Here is a 17,448-nt window from a genome sequence, read left to right as displayed (position 1 = left end):
CATTAGCGTTAGCATCCAGCACGCAAGATTTCAACAAAAACATAAAAGCCTTCAAATAAAATAATTTACCTTTGAAGAACTTCGGATGTTTTCAATGAGGAGACTCTCAGTTAGATAGCAGATGCTCAGTTTTTCCAAAAAAGATTCTTTGTGTATTAGAAATAGCTCCGTTTTGTACATCACATTTGGCTACCAAAAAAAAAACGAAAATTCAGTCCTCAAACCGCAAACTTTTTTCCAAATTAACTCCATAATATCGACTGAAAACATGGCATGGTGTTTTTCACATATCTCTTCAATGATATATCGTTCGTGGAAGCATGGTTTCTCCCCTCAATCAAATGGAAAAGTACAAGCAGCTGGCGTTTGCGCACCGAATTCCACGCAGGACACCAGGCAGACACTTGGAAAATGTAGTCTCTTATGGTCAATCTTCCAATGATATGCCTACAAATACGTCACAATGCTGTAAACACCTTGGGGAAACGACAGAACGTGTAGGCTCATTCCTTGCGCAATCACAGCCATATAAGGAGACAATGGAAAACAGAGCTTCAGAGATTCTGCTCATTTCCTGCTTGACGCATCATCTTGGTTTCGCCTGTAGAATGAGTTCTGGGGCACTTACAGACAATATCTTTGCAGATTCTGAAACTTCAGTGTTTTCTTTCAGAAACTGTCAAGAATATGCATAGTCGAGCATCTTTTCGTGACAAAATATCGCGCTTAAAACGGGAACGTTTTTTATCCAAAAATGAAATAGCGCCCCTAGAGATCCAACAGGTTAAGAAAATGTTTTTAAACAATACAAAACATAATCAAATGACAGCATACAGACACACACACACAAACATCGTCATCACACCTGCCCAGATCCACCTTCTCACACCCCAGTGCCCACATCACACTCCGCCACATGGCTGCACAAACTGCACCATTTTGTTTGTCTCTGTCGCCTACGCACTTTCAACATTTCGATATGTAGAAAAATTTGAAATGTTTTTTACATTGGATAAAAGTCAAGACTCAAAGCTAGATAATGGTATATCATACACTACAGTTGGGGAACATTGGGAAAGTAATTCTGCTTTGGAAGTTGATAAACTTGGGGCCTCACTTTTGAGAAAATGGCCCTTGAATGTTTTGGTAAACCTACTGGAGAGCTCTTTGTCTACACCCATTCAGCATCGTTCACACCCTCTTAAGCCTTAGCCCCACCCATTTCTTTAAGGATTCACATGTGATGTCATGTACTAAACAACCCAAAATTTCAAGACTGAAGACTGGTTTATACCACATCTATCGATAGTTGTCGCAGTTGCATCATGAACATTCTATTGTCGCCCAACATCATCAAACTTGTCGTTTTCGTTATAAAACAGTATAAATACAAAAACTACAGGCTGCCTGTTTGTCCAAAATAGCATAACTAATGTATTTTAACACCCATTAATTAACCCACCTGTTTAAATATGTATTCAGTATATGTCAATCTAGCAACTTTCTAAACAATGTTTTGGTTTGTTTCTAGCTTCTTAGCTATCTAGCTAATGTTACGCTAGCTGGCTAGTCAGTTCAAATAATGACCATATCATATAGCTGACAACTTCTTCACTTTAGCTAATTTGTCTTCATTATGACAGGAAAATAAACTCACAACAAGATCATTATTTACTAGTTAATGGCGAGCCAATTACAGAAAATATCTTGCGGTTGTGAGTTTGTTGAAAGAAAATGAGGGCATTCTACCAGAGTTTTTTTATTTGGACTATGTCTTGTTGGCCTAACATTATATCCTAATTTGACTTTGGTCCAGGTCATGTTCTTCACATTACCGTCTGGTAGACACATAGAAAATCAAATAAAATCAAAGTTGATTTATCACATGCACAGGTTACAGAAGGTGTAGTGAAATTGATACTTGCATAGTGGAGTCTTTTGTTTAGACATGTAGCTAGCTTGCTAAACAATGAACCATAATCCTGATTTATACTACCCTGTATGAATCTGCAGGTAGCTAACCAACCCGGTTCAATGTTAGCTAGCTATCTAACATTAGGCTATAACTAGCAATTCAAATGATACAAGTAATATTACTACAAAGATCATACATGTAACGTTAGCTAGCTAGCGAGCAAGCCAGCTAACATTAGCTAGCTAGCTATCAGTACGCTTTAACTTGCAATGAAAATTACTTTCTGATAAATTAGAAACGTATTATATCTGAAAATGTAGCTAGCTGGATTATCTTACCCATATGGATGGACTCTTCTCCCTCTCTGTCACGGATACCATGGTTGCCCTTAGTTTGAAGATGTAATCTGGAGACCGGTTTGTTATACAACAGCCTTCTGTGTGTTGTCTATTCAACTCCCTCTATATATTTTCATTCAAACAGCCAAATTTTCTCCAGTTCCTTAGCTATCACACTCTGCTTCCACTGGGCATTCCACTGATTTCACATCTCGGCCCTCCAGAAAGTGGAGAGCCACACTTTTTTGCTGTTCTACTATGTGATATCTTCAAACAAAGATGTGTTAGAAAGGATTGCCTACACATACTGATGAGCTCATGTTATAATCCCCAGTTTACAATTGGCTCATTCATCCCCCTCCTCTCCCCTGTAACTATTCCCCAGGTCGTTGCTGTAAATGAGAATGTGTTCTCAGTCAACTTACCTGGTAAAATAATGGATAAATAAATAGAAGCGTGCTGCATGGCAGGCCAATCCAAACTCATCTTTCGACATGTCCAGCCCATCTATCTCAGCCAATCATGGCTAGCGGGAAGGTTCCAGTCTTTTCCGTGGCTAAATAAACTTGTCTCGTAATTTTACATTTATTCTCATTTACAGATGGCCATTCATGTTTGTTATGAAGGCACATGACAGTTCACATGTTCCAGAAGGCATTTCTGCCAAAAAACAAATGTTGAAAAGAAATGCCTCTCCTGTGAAGTAGTGACTTGCGACATACGCATAGTTTCCTGAAACGTGTCAGAAATGTGGAAAAAGGGAAGGTGTCTGAATGCTTTCCCAATAAACTGTGACCTTTGAAATGTTTAAGTCCTTCAAATATAGTATTTAAAGTGTGTGTGTGTATCCTGTTTAGGATCCGTGTGGCCGGTATCAAAGGGCTGCAGGGTGTGGTGAGGAAGACGGTGAACGATGAGCTTCAGGCCATCATCTGGGAGCCCCAGCACATGGACAAACTCATCCCCTCCATGCTGTTCAACATGCAGGATGCTGAGGACCTAGACAGGTACTTAAAACATGTATATACCCACATGGCAGTCATAGACATTGAAATATATATTTATGCACTAACATCAATAAATCAACAATTAGTCCTGGGAGGTGGCTCTGACTGTCACAACTTGTCTACTTAAAGTAGTCATCTGCAGTTAAAATCACAACAAACAGGCCACAGATATGGCAAACAGCTGAGGGATGGGGCTGGAAAAATGCAACCACTCTCAAATTCATAGACAGACCTATGGATGCAAGGACTGACTGTCCATGAGATCAAAATGATAGTTTTAAGCATTTTTTATTTATCTTTTTATTTGACCTTTTACTTTAGTTTATTTAGTGAATATTTTCTTAACCAACAATGCAGTTCAAGAAATAGAATTAAGGGCTTGTAAGTAAGCATTTCACGGTAAGGTCTACACTTGTATTTGGCGCATGTGAGAAATAAAATTTGATTTGTTTAGTGTTTATTTACGAACAAAGCAGTAAAACATCATTATATTCGACCATGCTGGTCATTTATGAACATTTGAACATCTTGGCCATGTTCTGTTATAATCTCCATCCATCCGGGACAACAAATAATATTTGAAACCAGTTCTTAAGGTGAACCTGTTTATCCATAAGAATATAAGGCTTAGATCAAGGGCCCTAAATTCCAGTCTGAGGACGATGGGAAAATCTGGAAAACACTGGCCATTGCTAACTTTTCATGAATCTTCACTCTTTTTACACTATATAGACACTAGTAAAATTCCCACAGGGATCACATGCACATATTGAAAGTGTATGCACACACTTTGGTTAAAAGCTTCTGTTAAGTGACATTTTTATATTATAATTAAAGACTGTTTGAATTGACATATTTCTTCTCAATAGACATCAGCTAGCTCTAAGAAAATGTGTCCCTTCTCCCTTTCCCCTCTCTCTCACACCCCCTTCATCCATTTCTCTATTCTTCCTTTGTCTCTCTTTCCAAGTGGTAATCCACCACCGCTCTTCTTTCTTAATTGTAAAAGAACCCCCCTGAATCTACGTCTGCACCTTTCTATGATCTGTCCGCTGTGTACAGTGCATTCGGAAAGTATTCAGACCCCTTGACTTTTTTAACATTTTGTTACATTACAGCCTTATTCTAAAATGTATTAAAGTGTTTTATTTCCTCATCAATCTACACACAATACACCATAATGACAAAGCGAAAACAGGTTTTTAGAAGTATTTGCAAATGTATTAAAAATAAAAAACTATTCAGACCCTTTTCTATGAGACTCAAAATTTAGCTCAGGTGCAACCATCTCTGCAGCACTCCACCTATCAGGCCTTTATAGTTGTGGCCAGACTGAAGCCACTCCTCAGTTAAAGGCACATGACAGTCCACTTGGAGTTTGCCAAAGGGCCCCTTAAGGACTCAAACCGTAAGAAACAAGATTCTCTGGTCTGATGAAACCAAGAACTCTTTGGCCTGAATGCCATGTGTCACGTCTGGAGGAAACCTGGCACCATCCCTACGGTGAAGCATGGTGGTGGCAGCATCATTCTGTGGGGATGTTTTTTAACGGCAGGGACTGGGAAACTAGTCACGATCGAGGGAAAGATGAACGGAGCAAAGTGCAGAGATCCTTGATGAAAACCTGCTCCAGAGCGCTCAGGACCTCATTTTGGGGGTGAAGGTTCAACTTCCAGCAGGACAATGACCCTAAGCACATAGCCAAGCCAGAGCAGGAAAGGCTTCGGGACAAGTCTCTGAATGTTCTTGACTGGCCCAGCCAGAGCCTGTAGCATGGGTAATATTGTGTACTACAAACTCCCCAGACGCCTCGCGCAGTCTCAGATTGAGTCCCAAATGGCAACCTATCCCATATATTGTGCATTGCTTTTGACCAGGGCCCTATGGGGGCTTTCCTATGTGCCCTGGGCAAATGAAGTACACTATATAGGGAATAGTTTGCCCTTTGGGACCCAGGCCCTCTCCTGAGATTTTCCATTAGCCCGAGGAGGATGAGTGACGATGGGGAATTGACATAGTTCTTCTGGAGAAGGGAGAATAGCTTGATATTTCATACAGCGAAACCGTTAGGAGAGGAGCCGGAGGTAGCCGTTGAGCCAGGCTCTTGCCCATGCTGGAGATTAAGATTTAGACACCTTGACACGCGGCGGCTCGGCTTGATGAGACAGGACAGGTTTGTGGAGATAAAGCTTTACCCTCCTCTCCTCTACTCTCCTCCTATCCCCCGGTGCAAAATACAGACCTCTCTCTTGCTCCCTTTCTCTCTCTCCTCTGTCTCTAGTCTCTCCTTCTCCCCTCTCTTTCTAGCCTCCTCTCTCTTTCTGTTCTTCTTCCCTTCAGGTCGTTTCCATGTGAACAAAGCTATTTTTGGTGCAACTTTTTTTTCTGTCCTTATACATGGAGCTCTCTTAGAACAGCAGACGAGCACTGCCGCATGCTGAGGAATTCCAGTTTTGATACACCTACCACAACAGTGTTTGTCTCTTAATCATATTGTTTCGCCACATGTTTACCGCCTTATGAAGGTAATGACACTTCTGGCTAGGTGGGGAGGGATAAACAACACATTCTACAGCACCTTTTTTAGCTCGTCGCCTGTCAATCACATGGTATTCACAAAGTACATGGCTTTTCTGTGACCACAGTATAACCAAGGAAATTGGTTGCTCCCCTTTCTCTTGAATTTGTTGCATTGCACAATGTGGTCAAGATAAAAGTGAGCAGTCATGATACACCCATCTTTGTATGTGCACAGGTTATTCATGCTAGCATACTTTTTGAATCGTGTAGTTTACCTGCAGAGAAGATCAGAAGTAAAGAGATTCATTAAAATACTATTTTTTATGGAACACAATGGGATTCGCGGTAGGCGGATCACTACTAGGAAGAACCAATCACACAACATCTGTCAGAAACAGACCGGTTGACTGGTGAATGAGGTGAGCCCCTCCCGTTTTATTAAGGTGCCACTCACACGCCCACTGGTTATTCTCGCTCCCTTCCTTGCGAAGTTTACTATGCTCCGGAATCTCCCCTCAGCACGACTTGATCCTGCTTAAATGTTCTCAAGCAAATCGCAAGGTTAACGTAGGACCTCTGCTCTTGTCTCTTTGTGTTGAAGTACAAATTCATTTTCTACTTTTCTGCATTTTCTACTCTTTATACTATATTTGTGACCAACTGCCTCGATTCGGTCTTATGTAGCAAAATTTGAAATTGTGTTTTTTACATTGTATAAGAGTATATCATACACTGTATATCATACACTGCAGTTGAGGAACATTGGGAAAGTAATTCTGCTTGGAAAGCTGATTAACTTGTGACCCCACTTTTGAGGAAATGTCTCTTGAATGTTTTGGTACACCTACTGGAGAGCTCTTCTTTGTCTACACCCATTCAGCATTGTTCCCAACCTCTTAAGCCTTAGCCCCACCCATCTCTTTAAGGATTCACATGTGAGGCTATGTGCTAGACAGAGTGAGTAGTTTAGTAAACTACCAAAGATTTCAAGACTAAAAGTGGTAAAAGTAGTAGCCTACAATAAGGAAAAACTCCAGGTAAAAATACACTATCTAGTCCTTGGCCTATATCCTAATCTGACTTTGGTGCAGGTCATGTTGTTCTTCACCTATAAACACACTATATAAAAAATGTCTAAGTTTATTTGTCACACACACAGGCTACAGAAGGTGTAAATGGTACAGTGAAACGGTTACTTGCATAGGAGCTATATCAAAAACAAAGTGTCCAGATAAAAATAACAAGATAAAAGATATTGTATAATTATTAGATGACGCTTGCCCGACACACTTGTCTAAATTGATGAGTCATGTGAAGGAAATGCTATAACCACCCCCCAGCCACATCTAGCTAAGTGGATGGGACACTATTGTCTAGAAATGTTCAATAGATTGCCGTAATCACCCCCAGACACATCTGGCTAACTGGAAGTGTCATGTAATCATCTGGCGAAGTGGTGTTTAGACATGTACTTTAGCTAGCTAGCATATTCTCAACTCGTACTACTACAAATGTAAACATTGTCTTATCTGTAGTATGAATCTGAAGGTAGCTAAAGAGCTAACCAACAATGTTCAAAGTTAGCTAGCTAATATTTAGCAATAACTAGTAATGCAAATGGATTTCTGATACAAATAATATTACTACACAGATCATACACATAATGTTAGCTAGCGAGCTAGCAAGCTAACATTCACTAGCTAACAGTACGCGTTAACTTGCAATGAAAACATATAATATGTGAAAATGTAGTTAGACTCTTACCCATATACACGGATGAACGCTTCATGGCAGACTGGAACCAAAACTCAGTTTTGTTTGTAGCTGCATCTTGTTTGGCCAGCGTTGTCAAGTCACTCCGGTTCACACTGACCGTGGCATGTGCAGAAAGTAGTCCATGACTTTTTCCAACTGATCTGTCGATAGCACCTGCTAAATTCAGGGCATCAATATTGTTGAGAAAAGTAACAGCATTTTTGTAGTTTGTGGCTAACGTTAGTATTTTCTACCGCGCTGTTTTTTGAAAGATATATCAACACATAGTTAGCTAGCTAACCACCGTCTAGCAATTGCTAGTTTAGCTCTCGTATATAGTTCACCTCAGATTAAATGTAGACTTAGCTAACCTAAGCTAGGCAAAATGCTCAGACGGCCTACCTCAGCTAGCACACCAGTTCAGCTTGTATAGTTGTTTTTGTGCTTACTTACTTGACCAGCCCGACCTACTAGGTTCTCTGGCCAATAGACTCAAAAACAGATTCAGCTCTACTGGGTGGCGCAGTGGTCTAGGGCACTGCATCACCAGAGCCACCAGAGACTCTGGGTTCGCGCCCAGGCTCTGTCGCGACCGGGAGGTCCGTGGGGCGACGCACAATTGGCCTAGCGTCGTCCGGGTTCCAGTAGGAATATCCTTGTCTCATCGCGCACCAGCGACTCCTGTGGCGGGCCGGGCGCGGTGCGGCTGGCTTCCGGGTTGGATGCGCGCTGTGTTAAGAAGCAGTGAGGCTTGGTTGGGTTGTGTTTCGGAGGACGCATGGCTTTCGACCTTCGTCTCTCCCGAGCCCGTACGGGAGTTGTAGCGATGAGACAATTAGATACCACGAAATTGGGGAGAAAAGGGGGGTAAAATAAAAAAAAACAGAATTAGCTACTGCTTCAAGGCTAGCCTGTGCACCTCTTGCCTCGCAGACCCGGGTACGTGGCAACCCGGTCTCCCCTCTACAAGCCAAGGCTCTGCATTAGGGAGAGGGCAGTTTGCTAACGCCAGGCTGCAAACCCACAGTCCAAGACAAAGGCAGACAGTGGGGGAAATGGTCATTTGCTGCGGCCGCTTCAAGGTCCCGTCCTGCATCCCCAGCGGCAGAAAGGGGCAGCAACAGTTCACGCCATGTCCCTCTCGGGTGCAGCACAGACTTTCCCTCCATCAGAATGAGGTAGAGGCATATCTGTGCTCCTAAAACCCTACCCCTCATGCAGCGGCTCATTCCTATGGGTCCGCTCACAGGGAAGATGGAAGGGGCTCACTAAAACATCCATGCCACAACTCTCCCCTCTGCTCTTTTTGAAGTAGCCGTCGAAGACCGACAATTTGGATGTACCCCATTCTGGGCATATGGGTCCCTCGACAGCTATGTTGAAAAGGTCCATGTGCTTACTTACTTGACCAGCCCGAATCTATGGTCAACGTGCTGTCTCGCTCTTTTCGTCAAGGCGACTGGTTCACTTCAATCGACCTACAGGGCTCTTATTTTTACGTAATACCAGCACACAGGAGGTTTCAAAATTTTTCCATTCAGGGAACAGTCTATGAATACCTCGGTGTCCCCTTCGGCCTAGCACTAGCTCCCCGCATGTTCAACAAGTGTGTGGAGGAGGCTGTAGCGCCCCGGAGAATCAGGGGATTAAGAACTCCCGAGTGGCGCAGCGGTCTAAGTCACTCAGTGCTAGAGTGCTTCTCAGTGCTAGAGCAGTCACTACAGAACCTTGTTCGATCCTGGGCTGTATCACAACCAGCTGTGATTGGGAATCCCATAGGGAGGCACACAATTGACCCAGCATCGTACGGATTAGGGTTTGGCCTGGGTAGGCCGTCCATTGTAAATAAGAATGTGTTCTCAACTGACTTGTCTAGTTAAATAAAATCAAATTTAGTGTCTCCACCAAAGCAGTACGAGACACGGCTTCCCTCTTAACCCACTTCACCGAGTTAGGGTTCAAGATCAACAGGAAAAAGAGCTGTTTGGTGCCCACATAGAGAATAGAATACCTAAGCGTCAAGCTGGATCTATTTTATCGGGCTACACTATCGACAGTTCCGCAGGGGGTGCTCCTGTTATGCTCAGAACGTATCTTTGAGTCTTGGGGTTGATGGCATCCTCCATCTCAGTACCACTGTGTCTACTGGGAATGAGAGACTTCCAGCGTTGGGTATCTACCCAACGTCTGTGTACACAACATCACCTCAATCAAAAAGTTAACGGTAACCTTCTCTCGGCTGTCTGTCACTGGAAGAGCCCCTCGATCTTTGTTTCTGGTCCCGACAGCTCTGCCACTCATGTAAACTACCTCAAACTTCTGACAGTGTTCCTTTCATTGAAATATTTTCAGCCCTTCAGGAATTATCACATCCTGATCAGGACAGACAATACGACTGGTGGCATACATCAACCCCCAGGGTGGCACTTGCTGTCAAGATTATTCTGTGGAGCAGAACACACCCACTCTCACTATGCGCGACTCATGTCCTGGGCGTACTGAATATAGGAGCGGACTTGCCCAGAGGGAATCCCCTATACGGGGATTGGAGACTCCCATCCCCAAGTGGTGAACCAGATCTTGGAGAGATATGGTTGAACACCATTGATCTCTATGCATCGCACAAAGAGAGAAACTGCCCGCTGTTCTTTGCGCTAGCAGTACTACTGGAGGTAGACTTACTGGCACACCCTTTGGCCAAGGGTGCTGCTCTACGCTTTTTTCCCTCTGCCTGAGGCTTATCCCTCATCTTAGTAGTCCCAGGATGGCCAGGAAAGCTCTGGTTAGCGAAGATCAGTCTCTTACTTTGACAAGCCCTGGCAGCTACTGTTACGCAGGGAACTTCTGACCCAAATTAACAAAGAGATTTCTCACCCAGAAACCAAGCCTGTGAGAGGATGAATCTGAATGCGACAGGCTTACCACTCACTGAGACTGTTCAGAGTGCCAAAGCCCCTTTTTCACTGTTTGGAAACAAGTGGCATGTTTTTGAGAAGTGGCTTTGACAAAAACACAGTCGGGATCGCGTCGCTTACGTCCAGTCTCCAAGCCTTTAGCCCCGTCTTGGGACCTATTTTGCTTGAGGCTATTTCACAGCAGCCTTTTAAGCTGCTGGAAGGTGTGGAGATGAAATATCTCTCCATCAAAACCCCTTTGCTGATTGCCCTTATGCCTGCAGAGTGAGTGAGCTTCACGCACTGCCAGTCTACCATTTGTGCCTACAGTTTGCACTGAGGTCATCCAAGTTAACTTAAACCTTCCTTTATGCCTATGGTCAGCGATAATTATAATTGTCTTCCCTTGGAGCTTGTGGCTTTCCACCCGCCGCCATTCACTAACATGGAATAAGAGCCTCTCCACCGTTTGTCCAGTACTCACGTTGCACATTTACTTGGACAGAATGAGAGCCTTACGCAAGAGCTCCTCTCTCGTCAACGACTATCCCATTGGATAGTGGAGGCTATTATATTGGCTTGTAATAGCAACTGTTTACAGCCCCCGAAGGGCCTGAGGACTCTTGGGCACTGTTCAAATGCTTCTCTTTACAAGGGATATGCAATGTGGCATGTTGGGCTACATTTGAGGTTTTACCGAAAGGATGTCACTGCACCTTCATTGACGCCTACTGTCCCCTGTGTCGGAGCCTCTGAGGGATGCTTTTTTTGGAACTACCCTGGCTTCGGAGAACATGTCTGCGATATTGGAGTTGGCCATATCCCATTGCGATACTTCAAAACATGTATTTGAAAGAACTCTAATCAAATGTAATCGTCACATGCTTCGTAAACGACAGGTGTGGACTAACAGTGAAATGCTTACTGATGGGCCCTTCCTAACAATGCAGAGAGAAAGAAAATGGAGAAATAATAGAAAAGTAAAACATGTAGTAATAGATACACAATGAGTAACAATAACTTGACTATATACAACAGGTAGATATGTACATATAATTATGAATAAAGTGACAGAGTAAACAACAGCAGCATATGTGTAAAATTAAATAGTGCGAAAAGGGTCGTTGCTATTTAGTTAACTATTCAACTAAATATTTAGCGGTCTTTTGTCTTTGGGGTAGAAGCTGTTAACGGTCCTTGGTTCCAGACTTGGTGCATTGGTACTGCTTGCTGTGCGGTAGCAGAGATAACTATCTATAACTTGGGTGGCTTGAGTCTTGGTCAATTTTTAGGGCCTTCCGCTGACACCGCCTGGTATAGAGGTCCTGGATTGTGGGGTGCTCAGCCCTAAGGATGTACTGAGCCATATGTACTACCCTCTGTAGCGTTTTGCGATTGAATGCTAAGCAGTTACCATACCAAGCGGTAAGGAAGCCAGTCAAGATGCTCTCAATGGTTCAGCTATAGATATTTTTGAGAATCTGAGGGCCCATGCCAAATATTTTCATCCACCTGAATGGAAATTGGCGTTGTCGGGCCCTCTTCACGACTGTATTGGGGTGTTTGGACAATGATAGATCCTTAGTGATGTGGACACTGAGGAACTTTAAGCTTTTGTTTAGTGAGAGGTGGTTGTCCTGGCACCACACTGCCAGGTCTCTGACCTCCTCCCTATAGGCTGTCTCATCGCCATTGGTGATCAGACCTACCACTGTCGCGTCGTATCAAACTTAATGATGGTGTTGGAGTCGTGCGCAGCCACACAGTCGTGGTTGAACAGAGAGTACAGAAGGAGACTTAAGAATGCATGTGTTGTTGCCCACCTTCATCACCTGGGGGAATCCGGTCAGGATCCAGTTGCAGATGAAGGTGTTCAGTCCCAGTGTCCATAGCTTAGGGATGAGCTTGGAGGGCACTATGGTGTTGAACTCTGAGCTCTTGTCAACAAACAGCATTCTCACGTAGGTTTTCTTGGGCACAGGGGACTATGCTGGTCTGCTTGAAACATGTAGGTATTACATACTCTGTAAGGGAGAGGTAGTAAATGTAATTGAAGACATCTCACTCATATTGGGGAGTCAGTAGGATCAGGTGCCCCCTGTCATGTAATTTTATTCACTGTGATCTCAAAGGCAAAACGGATCTGAAAACGGAAATCAAATTAGTATAATAAAAAAATCCCCATTAAAAATTTCAGTTTAAGCTATAGATATCTGTTTTTGCCTTTGATGCATCTCAATCCACCTGCCGATGTAGAACTTCCGCATCTGCGGTGAAATGTGACAGAGCTAGAGCGGTGTTTGTCAGACCATGAGACATCTCGAAAACCGTCTGTAGGGTCCGAACGGTTTGGCCTTTCAAACTATTATGGAAAGATGAGACTCTCACAAACACAATGGTGTTCTCGGTTTTGGGCTCGTCTGAAGTCGGTACAGCCGATCTGCCAACTTCTGATTTTCCAACAGTCTTGAAGGAGTTCCCACATATGCTGAGCACTTGTTGGCTGCGTTCCTTCACTCTGCGGTCCAACTCATCCCAAACCATCTCAACTGAGTTGAGGTCGGATGATTGTGGAGGCCAGGTCCATCTGATGCTGCATCACACTCCTTCTTGGTCAAATAGCCCGTACACCAGCTGGAGTTGTGTTTTGGGTCATTTCCCTGTTGAAAAACGAATGATAGTCCCACTAAGTGCAAACCAAATGGGATGGAGTATCGCTGCAGAATGCTATGGTAGCCATGCTGGTTAAGTGTGCCTTGAATTCTAAATAAATCACAGACAGTGTCTCCAGCAATGGACCATCACACCACCACCTCCTTGCTTCACGGTGGGAACCACACATGCAGAGATAATCTGTTCATCTACTCTGCGTCACACAAAGACACAGCGGTTGGAACCAAAAATCTCAAATTTGGAATCACCGGTCTATTGTCCATTGCTCGTGTTTCTAAGCCCAATCAAGTCTTCTTCTTATTGGTGTCCTTTAGTAGTGGTTTCTCTGCAGCAATTCGACCATGAAGGCCTGATTCACACAGTCTCCTCTGAACAGTGGATGTTGAGATGTGTCTGTTACTTGAACTCTGTGAATCATTTATTTGGACTGCAATCTGAGGTGCAGTTAACTCTAATGAACTTTTCTTCTGCAGCAGAGGTAACTCTGGGTGTTCCTTTCCTGTGGCGATCCTCATGAGAGCCAGTTTCATCATAGCGCTTGATGGTTTTAAAGTTCTTCAAATGTTCCGTATTGACTGACACTCATGTCTTAAAGTAATGATGGGCTATCGTTTCTCTTTGCTTATTTGAACTGTTCTCGACATAATATGGACTTGGTATTTTACCAAATAAGGCTATCTTCTGTATACCACCCCTACCTTGTCACAACACAACTGATTGGCTCAAATGCATTAAGGAAAGAAATTTCACAAAATAACTTTCAACAAGGGACACCTGTTAATTGAAATGCATTCTTCTATTGAAGCTGGTTAAGAGAATTGAAAGAGTGTGCAGAACTGTCGTTAAGGCAAAGGGTGGCTACTTTGATTGTTTATCCCTTTTTTGGTTACTTCATGATTTAATATGTGTTATTTCAAAGTGTTGATGTCTTCAATAGAATAAGAAAAACCCTGGAATGAGTACGTGTGTCCAAACTTTTGACTGGTGCTGTATATGGAGACTGTTTAGCGTAAAAAATAAATACAAAAATAGTCAAATACATGTCCAGAAAAATCTGTTTCATGATCTTTCTAATATACACAATGTATACAAAAGTATGTAGAGTCCCGTTCAAGTTAGTGTATTCGGCTATTTCAGCCACACCCGTTGTTGAAAGGTGTATAAAATCAAGCACACACCCATGCAGTCTCCATATACAACCATTGGCAGTAGAATGGCCTTAAGAGCTCAGTGACTTTCAATGTGGCACCGTCATAGGATGCCACCTTTCCAACAAGTTCGTAAAATGTCTGCCCTGCTAGAGCTGCCCTGGTAAACTGTAAGTGCTGTTATTGTGATGTGGGAACATCTAGAAGCAACAACTCAGCCACAAAGTGGTAGGCCACATAATTTCACAGAACGGGACCGCCGAGGGCCGAAGTGCTTGTCCTCGGTTCCAACACTCCCTACCTAGTTCCAAACTACCTCTTGATGCAATGTCAGCACAATAACTGTTCATCGGGAGCTTCATAAAATGGATTTCCATGGCCGAGCAGCCGCACACAAGCCTAAGATCACCATGCTCAATCCAATGAGGTGTAACTCGCACCGCCAATGGACTCTGGAACAGTGGAAACACGTTCTCTGGAGTGATGAATTACGCCTCACCATCTGGCAGTTCGACAAACTAATCTTGTTTTGGTGGATACCAGGAAAACACTACCTGTCCCAATGCATTTGGCCAACTGTAAAGTTTGGTGGGTGAGCTGTTTTTCATGGTTTGGGCAGGCCCCTTTGTTCCGGTGAAGGGAAATCTTAATGCTGCAGCATACAATGATATTCTTTATGATTCTGTGCTTCCAACAGTTTGAGGAAGGTCCTTTCCCGTTTCAGCATGACAATGTCATCGTGCACAAAGTGATGTCGAGACAAATGGTTTGTCGAGATTGGTGTGGAATAACTTGACTGGCCTGCAGAGAGCCCTGACCACAACCCCATCGAACACCTTTGGGATGAATTAGAACGCCGAATGCAAGCCAGGCCAAATTTCCCAACATCAGTGCCCAGCCTCACTAATGCTCTTGTGGCTGAATGTAAGCAAATCCCAACATCTAGTGGAAACCCTTCCCAGAAGAGTGGAGGCTGTTATAGCAGCAAAGGGGGGACCAATTCCATATTAATGCCCATGATTTTGGAATGAGATGTTTGACGAGCAGGTGTCCACATACTTTTGGTCATGTAGTTTATCTCCGATATATTGGACTTCTCAGAACAATCTCCCTGTAGATGTTCCCTGTAGACCTGTTGTTCCATGTAGTGAATCTGTTATTCAATGCTTTTGTTTGGGCTAATATACCAAATAATTTGAGTATATATTTTTTACCATTACAATTCTAAATCAAATAGCGAAATGATCCTTGGTAGGGTCTTTCTAAAATAATTCCACATAGCTTAGGGGAAGCAACTCCAGTGTAGATTTGGCCTCGTGTTTTAGGTTATTGTCCTGCTGAAAGGTGAATTTGTCCAGTGTCGGTTGGAATGCAGACTGAAGTAGGTTTTCCTATAGAATTTTGCCTGTGCTTAGCTCTATTCAGTTTCTTTTTATCCCCCCCAAAATTCCTTAGTCCTTGACGATGACAATCATTCCCAAGGGGTTGAATACTTATTGGCTGAAGCCATTTCAGCTTCATTTTTAATCCATTTGTAAAAAATGATAGAAAAAGGATTCCACTTTGACATTGAGGTATTGTGTGCAGGCCAGTGACACACATCTCAATTTAATACATTTTTAATTCAGGCTGTAACACAACAACATATGGAAAAAGTAAAGGGGTGTGAATGCTTTCTGAAGGGACTATATATATGTAAGTTTGTACTTAAGAAGAAAGGAGGGAAGGAACATATGTACAGAGGAAGGAAGGAGGAAAGGAAATGTACCCATTGCTTTAGGCAACTCTGTAAAATAATTCAACAACAAAGGAACGTAAGGATGCATTTCTCAAGCCACCGTGGGCCGTAATAATTCCCCATACTCCCTGGTGACTTTCTTCCCTCCCTGGCCCCTCATAAGGCGGAGATATTAAACTGTCAAGTCTGCTCTTAGGAAGATAACTGTCCTCCAGATCAGGGGAGAAATATGTAGCCCCCCACTCCCGGTTCAGTCGAAGGTGGGAGATGTATGTACCTCATGGGGTCAGCTCAGGGTTGGTCTGGGGGGGGGGGGGGGGTAATTTGAAAGAGGCGAAGCACATCAAAGCTATTGTGTATGCTGAAATTGGACGCTGGGTCTGGCATCGCTTTTAATGTCACATCCACTGACATTTATGCAATACTCTCGAAAACCGCCGCTTGCCCAATGTCTGGTTGACTATCTTTCGGTCGGTCTGTGGTAAAAAAAAATTGGAAAGAAGGCCCGGCCTACCAAAACCCTGCCAGCATAGGGTGAAGGATATCTGATACATTTAATGGTCTTTGTGGTGCCAGAGTGTGACCTGAATGCAAAGCTGATAGTGTCATATAGACTCTGAGCTACGGCGGTGTGCGATATGAAGCCCATGAAGAAATTAGCTCCACAAGGAGACATTGATACGATCTCAGCTGAGCTACTGTGCCCCAGCTGTCAACTTATCACTGCCATTGACTCGACCAAGGCTGCATGTGCTTGGGTTGGGTTAGCTTATACTGGATCATCAACATCATTCACCAAGGGGTCTTGGAGACCTTTTTCTTGAAAAAGGATATTGACAATGCAATCAGAATGACTTCACCCTCATCACCAACAAGGTTAACCTTTTTGTCCCATTGCTACATGAACCAAGGTGTAGGAATAGGATGATGTGGATGGTGATGATAATGAGGATTCTGAATATAGGGTGTCAATAGTTAGGGATCATTACAATGATGAGCAGTAGAGGCCACAGAAGAGTGGGGTTGCTCAATCTTTGCCATGTGCACCTAGGGAGGTATCCAATCCTCCTGGAGAGCTTTTTGGTGTTGGTCCAGCCCTGCTCTTGCAGCTGATTAGTAAACTCAGGATTGCTAGCTAGAACAGGGTTGAGAGAAAAAGCCTGGACTCCCCTTTGTATGAATGCTAATGCCTATTGCTAATGCAAATTGTTGTGTCGTCCTTTAGAAAGGATGCTCAGGGCCCTGACCCTCTGTGGGCACAAAAACATCCCATGACTCATGTGTACACAGGAAATATATGTAGTTGTGTAAAGAAAGACTGATTAAACAATGTTAGTTGGATCAAATCTGGCCTGAACAGATGGAGACAGGCGCACGCACACACTCAAAATGCTTCTTATTCCATTACGTTGCAATCCATGCTGTGCCTTTTTAATTTAACAGCATCGCTTGTTCTTTTT

The 17,448-nt window shown here is 43.3% G+C and overlaps 1 protein-coding gene across 2 annotated transcripts in view; it reads left to right on the top strand.

Moving 5' to 3' along the window:
• Positions 1 to 17,448, top strand: part of LOC139387615 (EFR3 homolog A (S. cerevisiae)) — a 265,181-nt gene that overhangs the window by 116,864 nt on the left and 130,869 nt on the right. For both annotated transcript variants that reach the window (XM_071133989.1, XM_071133988.1), the window contains exon 7: positions 3,111 to 3,260. In XM_071133989.1, the coding sequence (XP_070990090.1) occupies positions 3,111 to 3,260 (150 nt within the window). The remainder of the gene's footprint in view (positions 1 to 3,110; positions 3,261 to 17,448) is intronic.

This window comes from Oncorhynchus clarkii, chromosome 28, assembly GCF_045791955.1.
Source record: "Oncorhynchus clarkii lewisi isolate Uvic-CL-2024 chromosome 28, UVic_Ocla_1.0, whole genome shotgun sequence".
In the NCBI taxonomy this organism is placed as follows: Eukaryota; Metazoa; Chordata; class Actinopteri; order Salmoniformes; family Salmonidae; genus Oncorhynchus; species Oncorhynchus clarkii.
The sequence above is the reverse complement of the archived record's forward strand: the minus strand, read 5'-3'. Positions and strand labels throughout refer to the sequence as shown.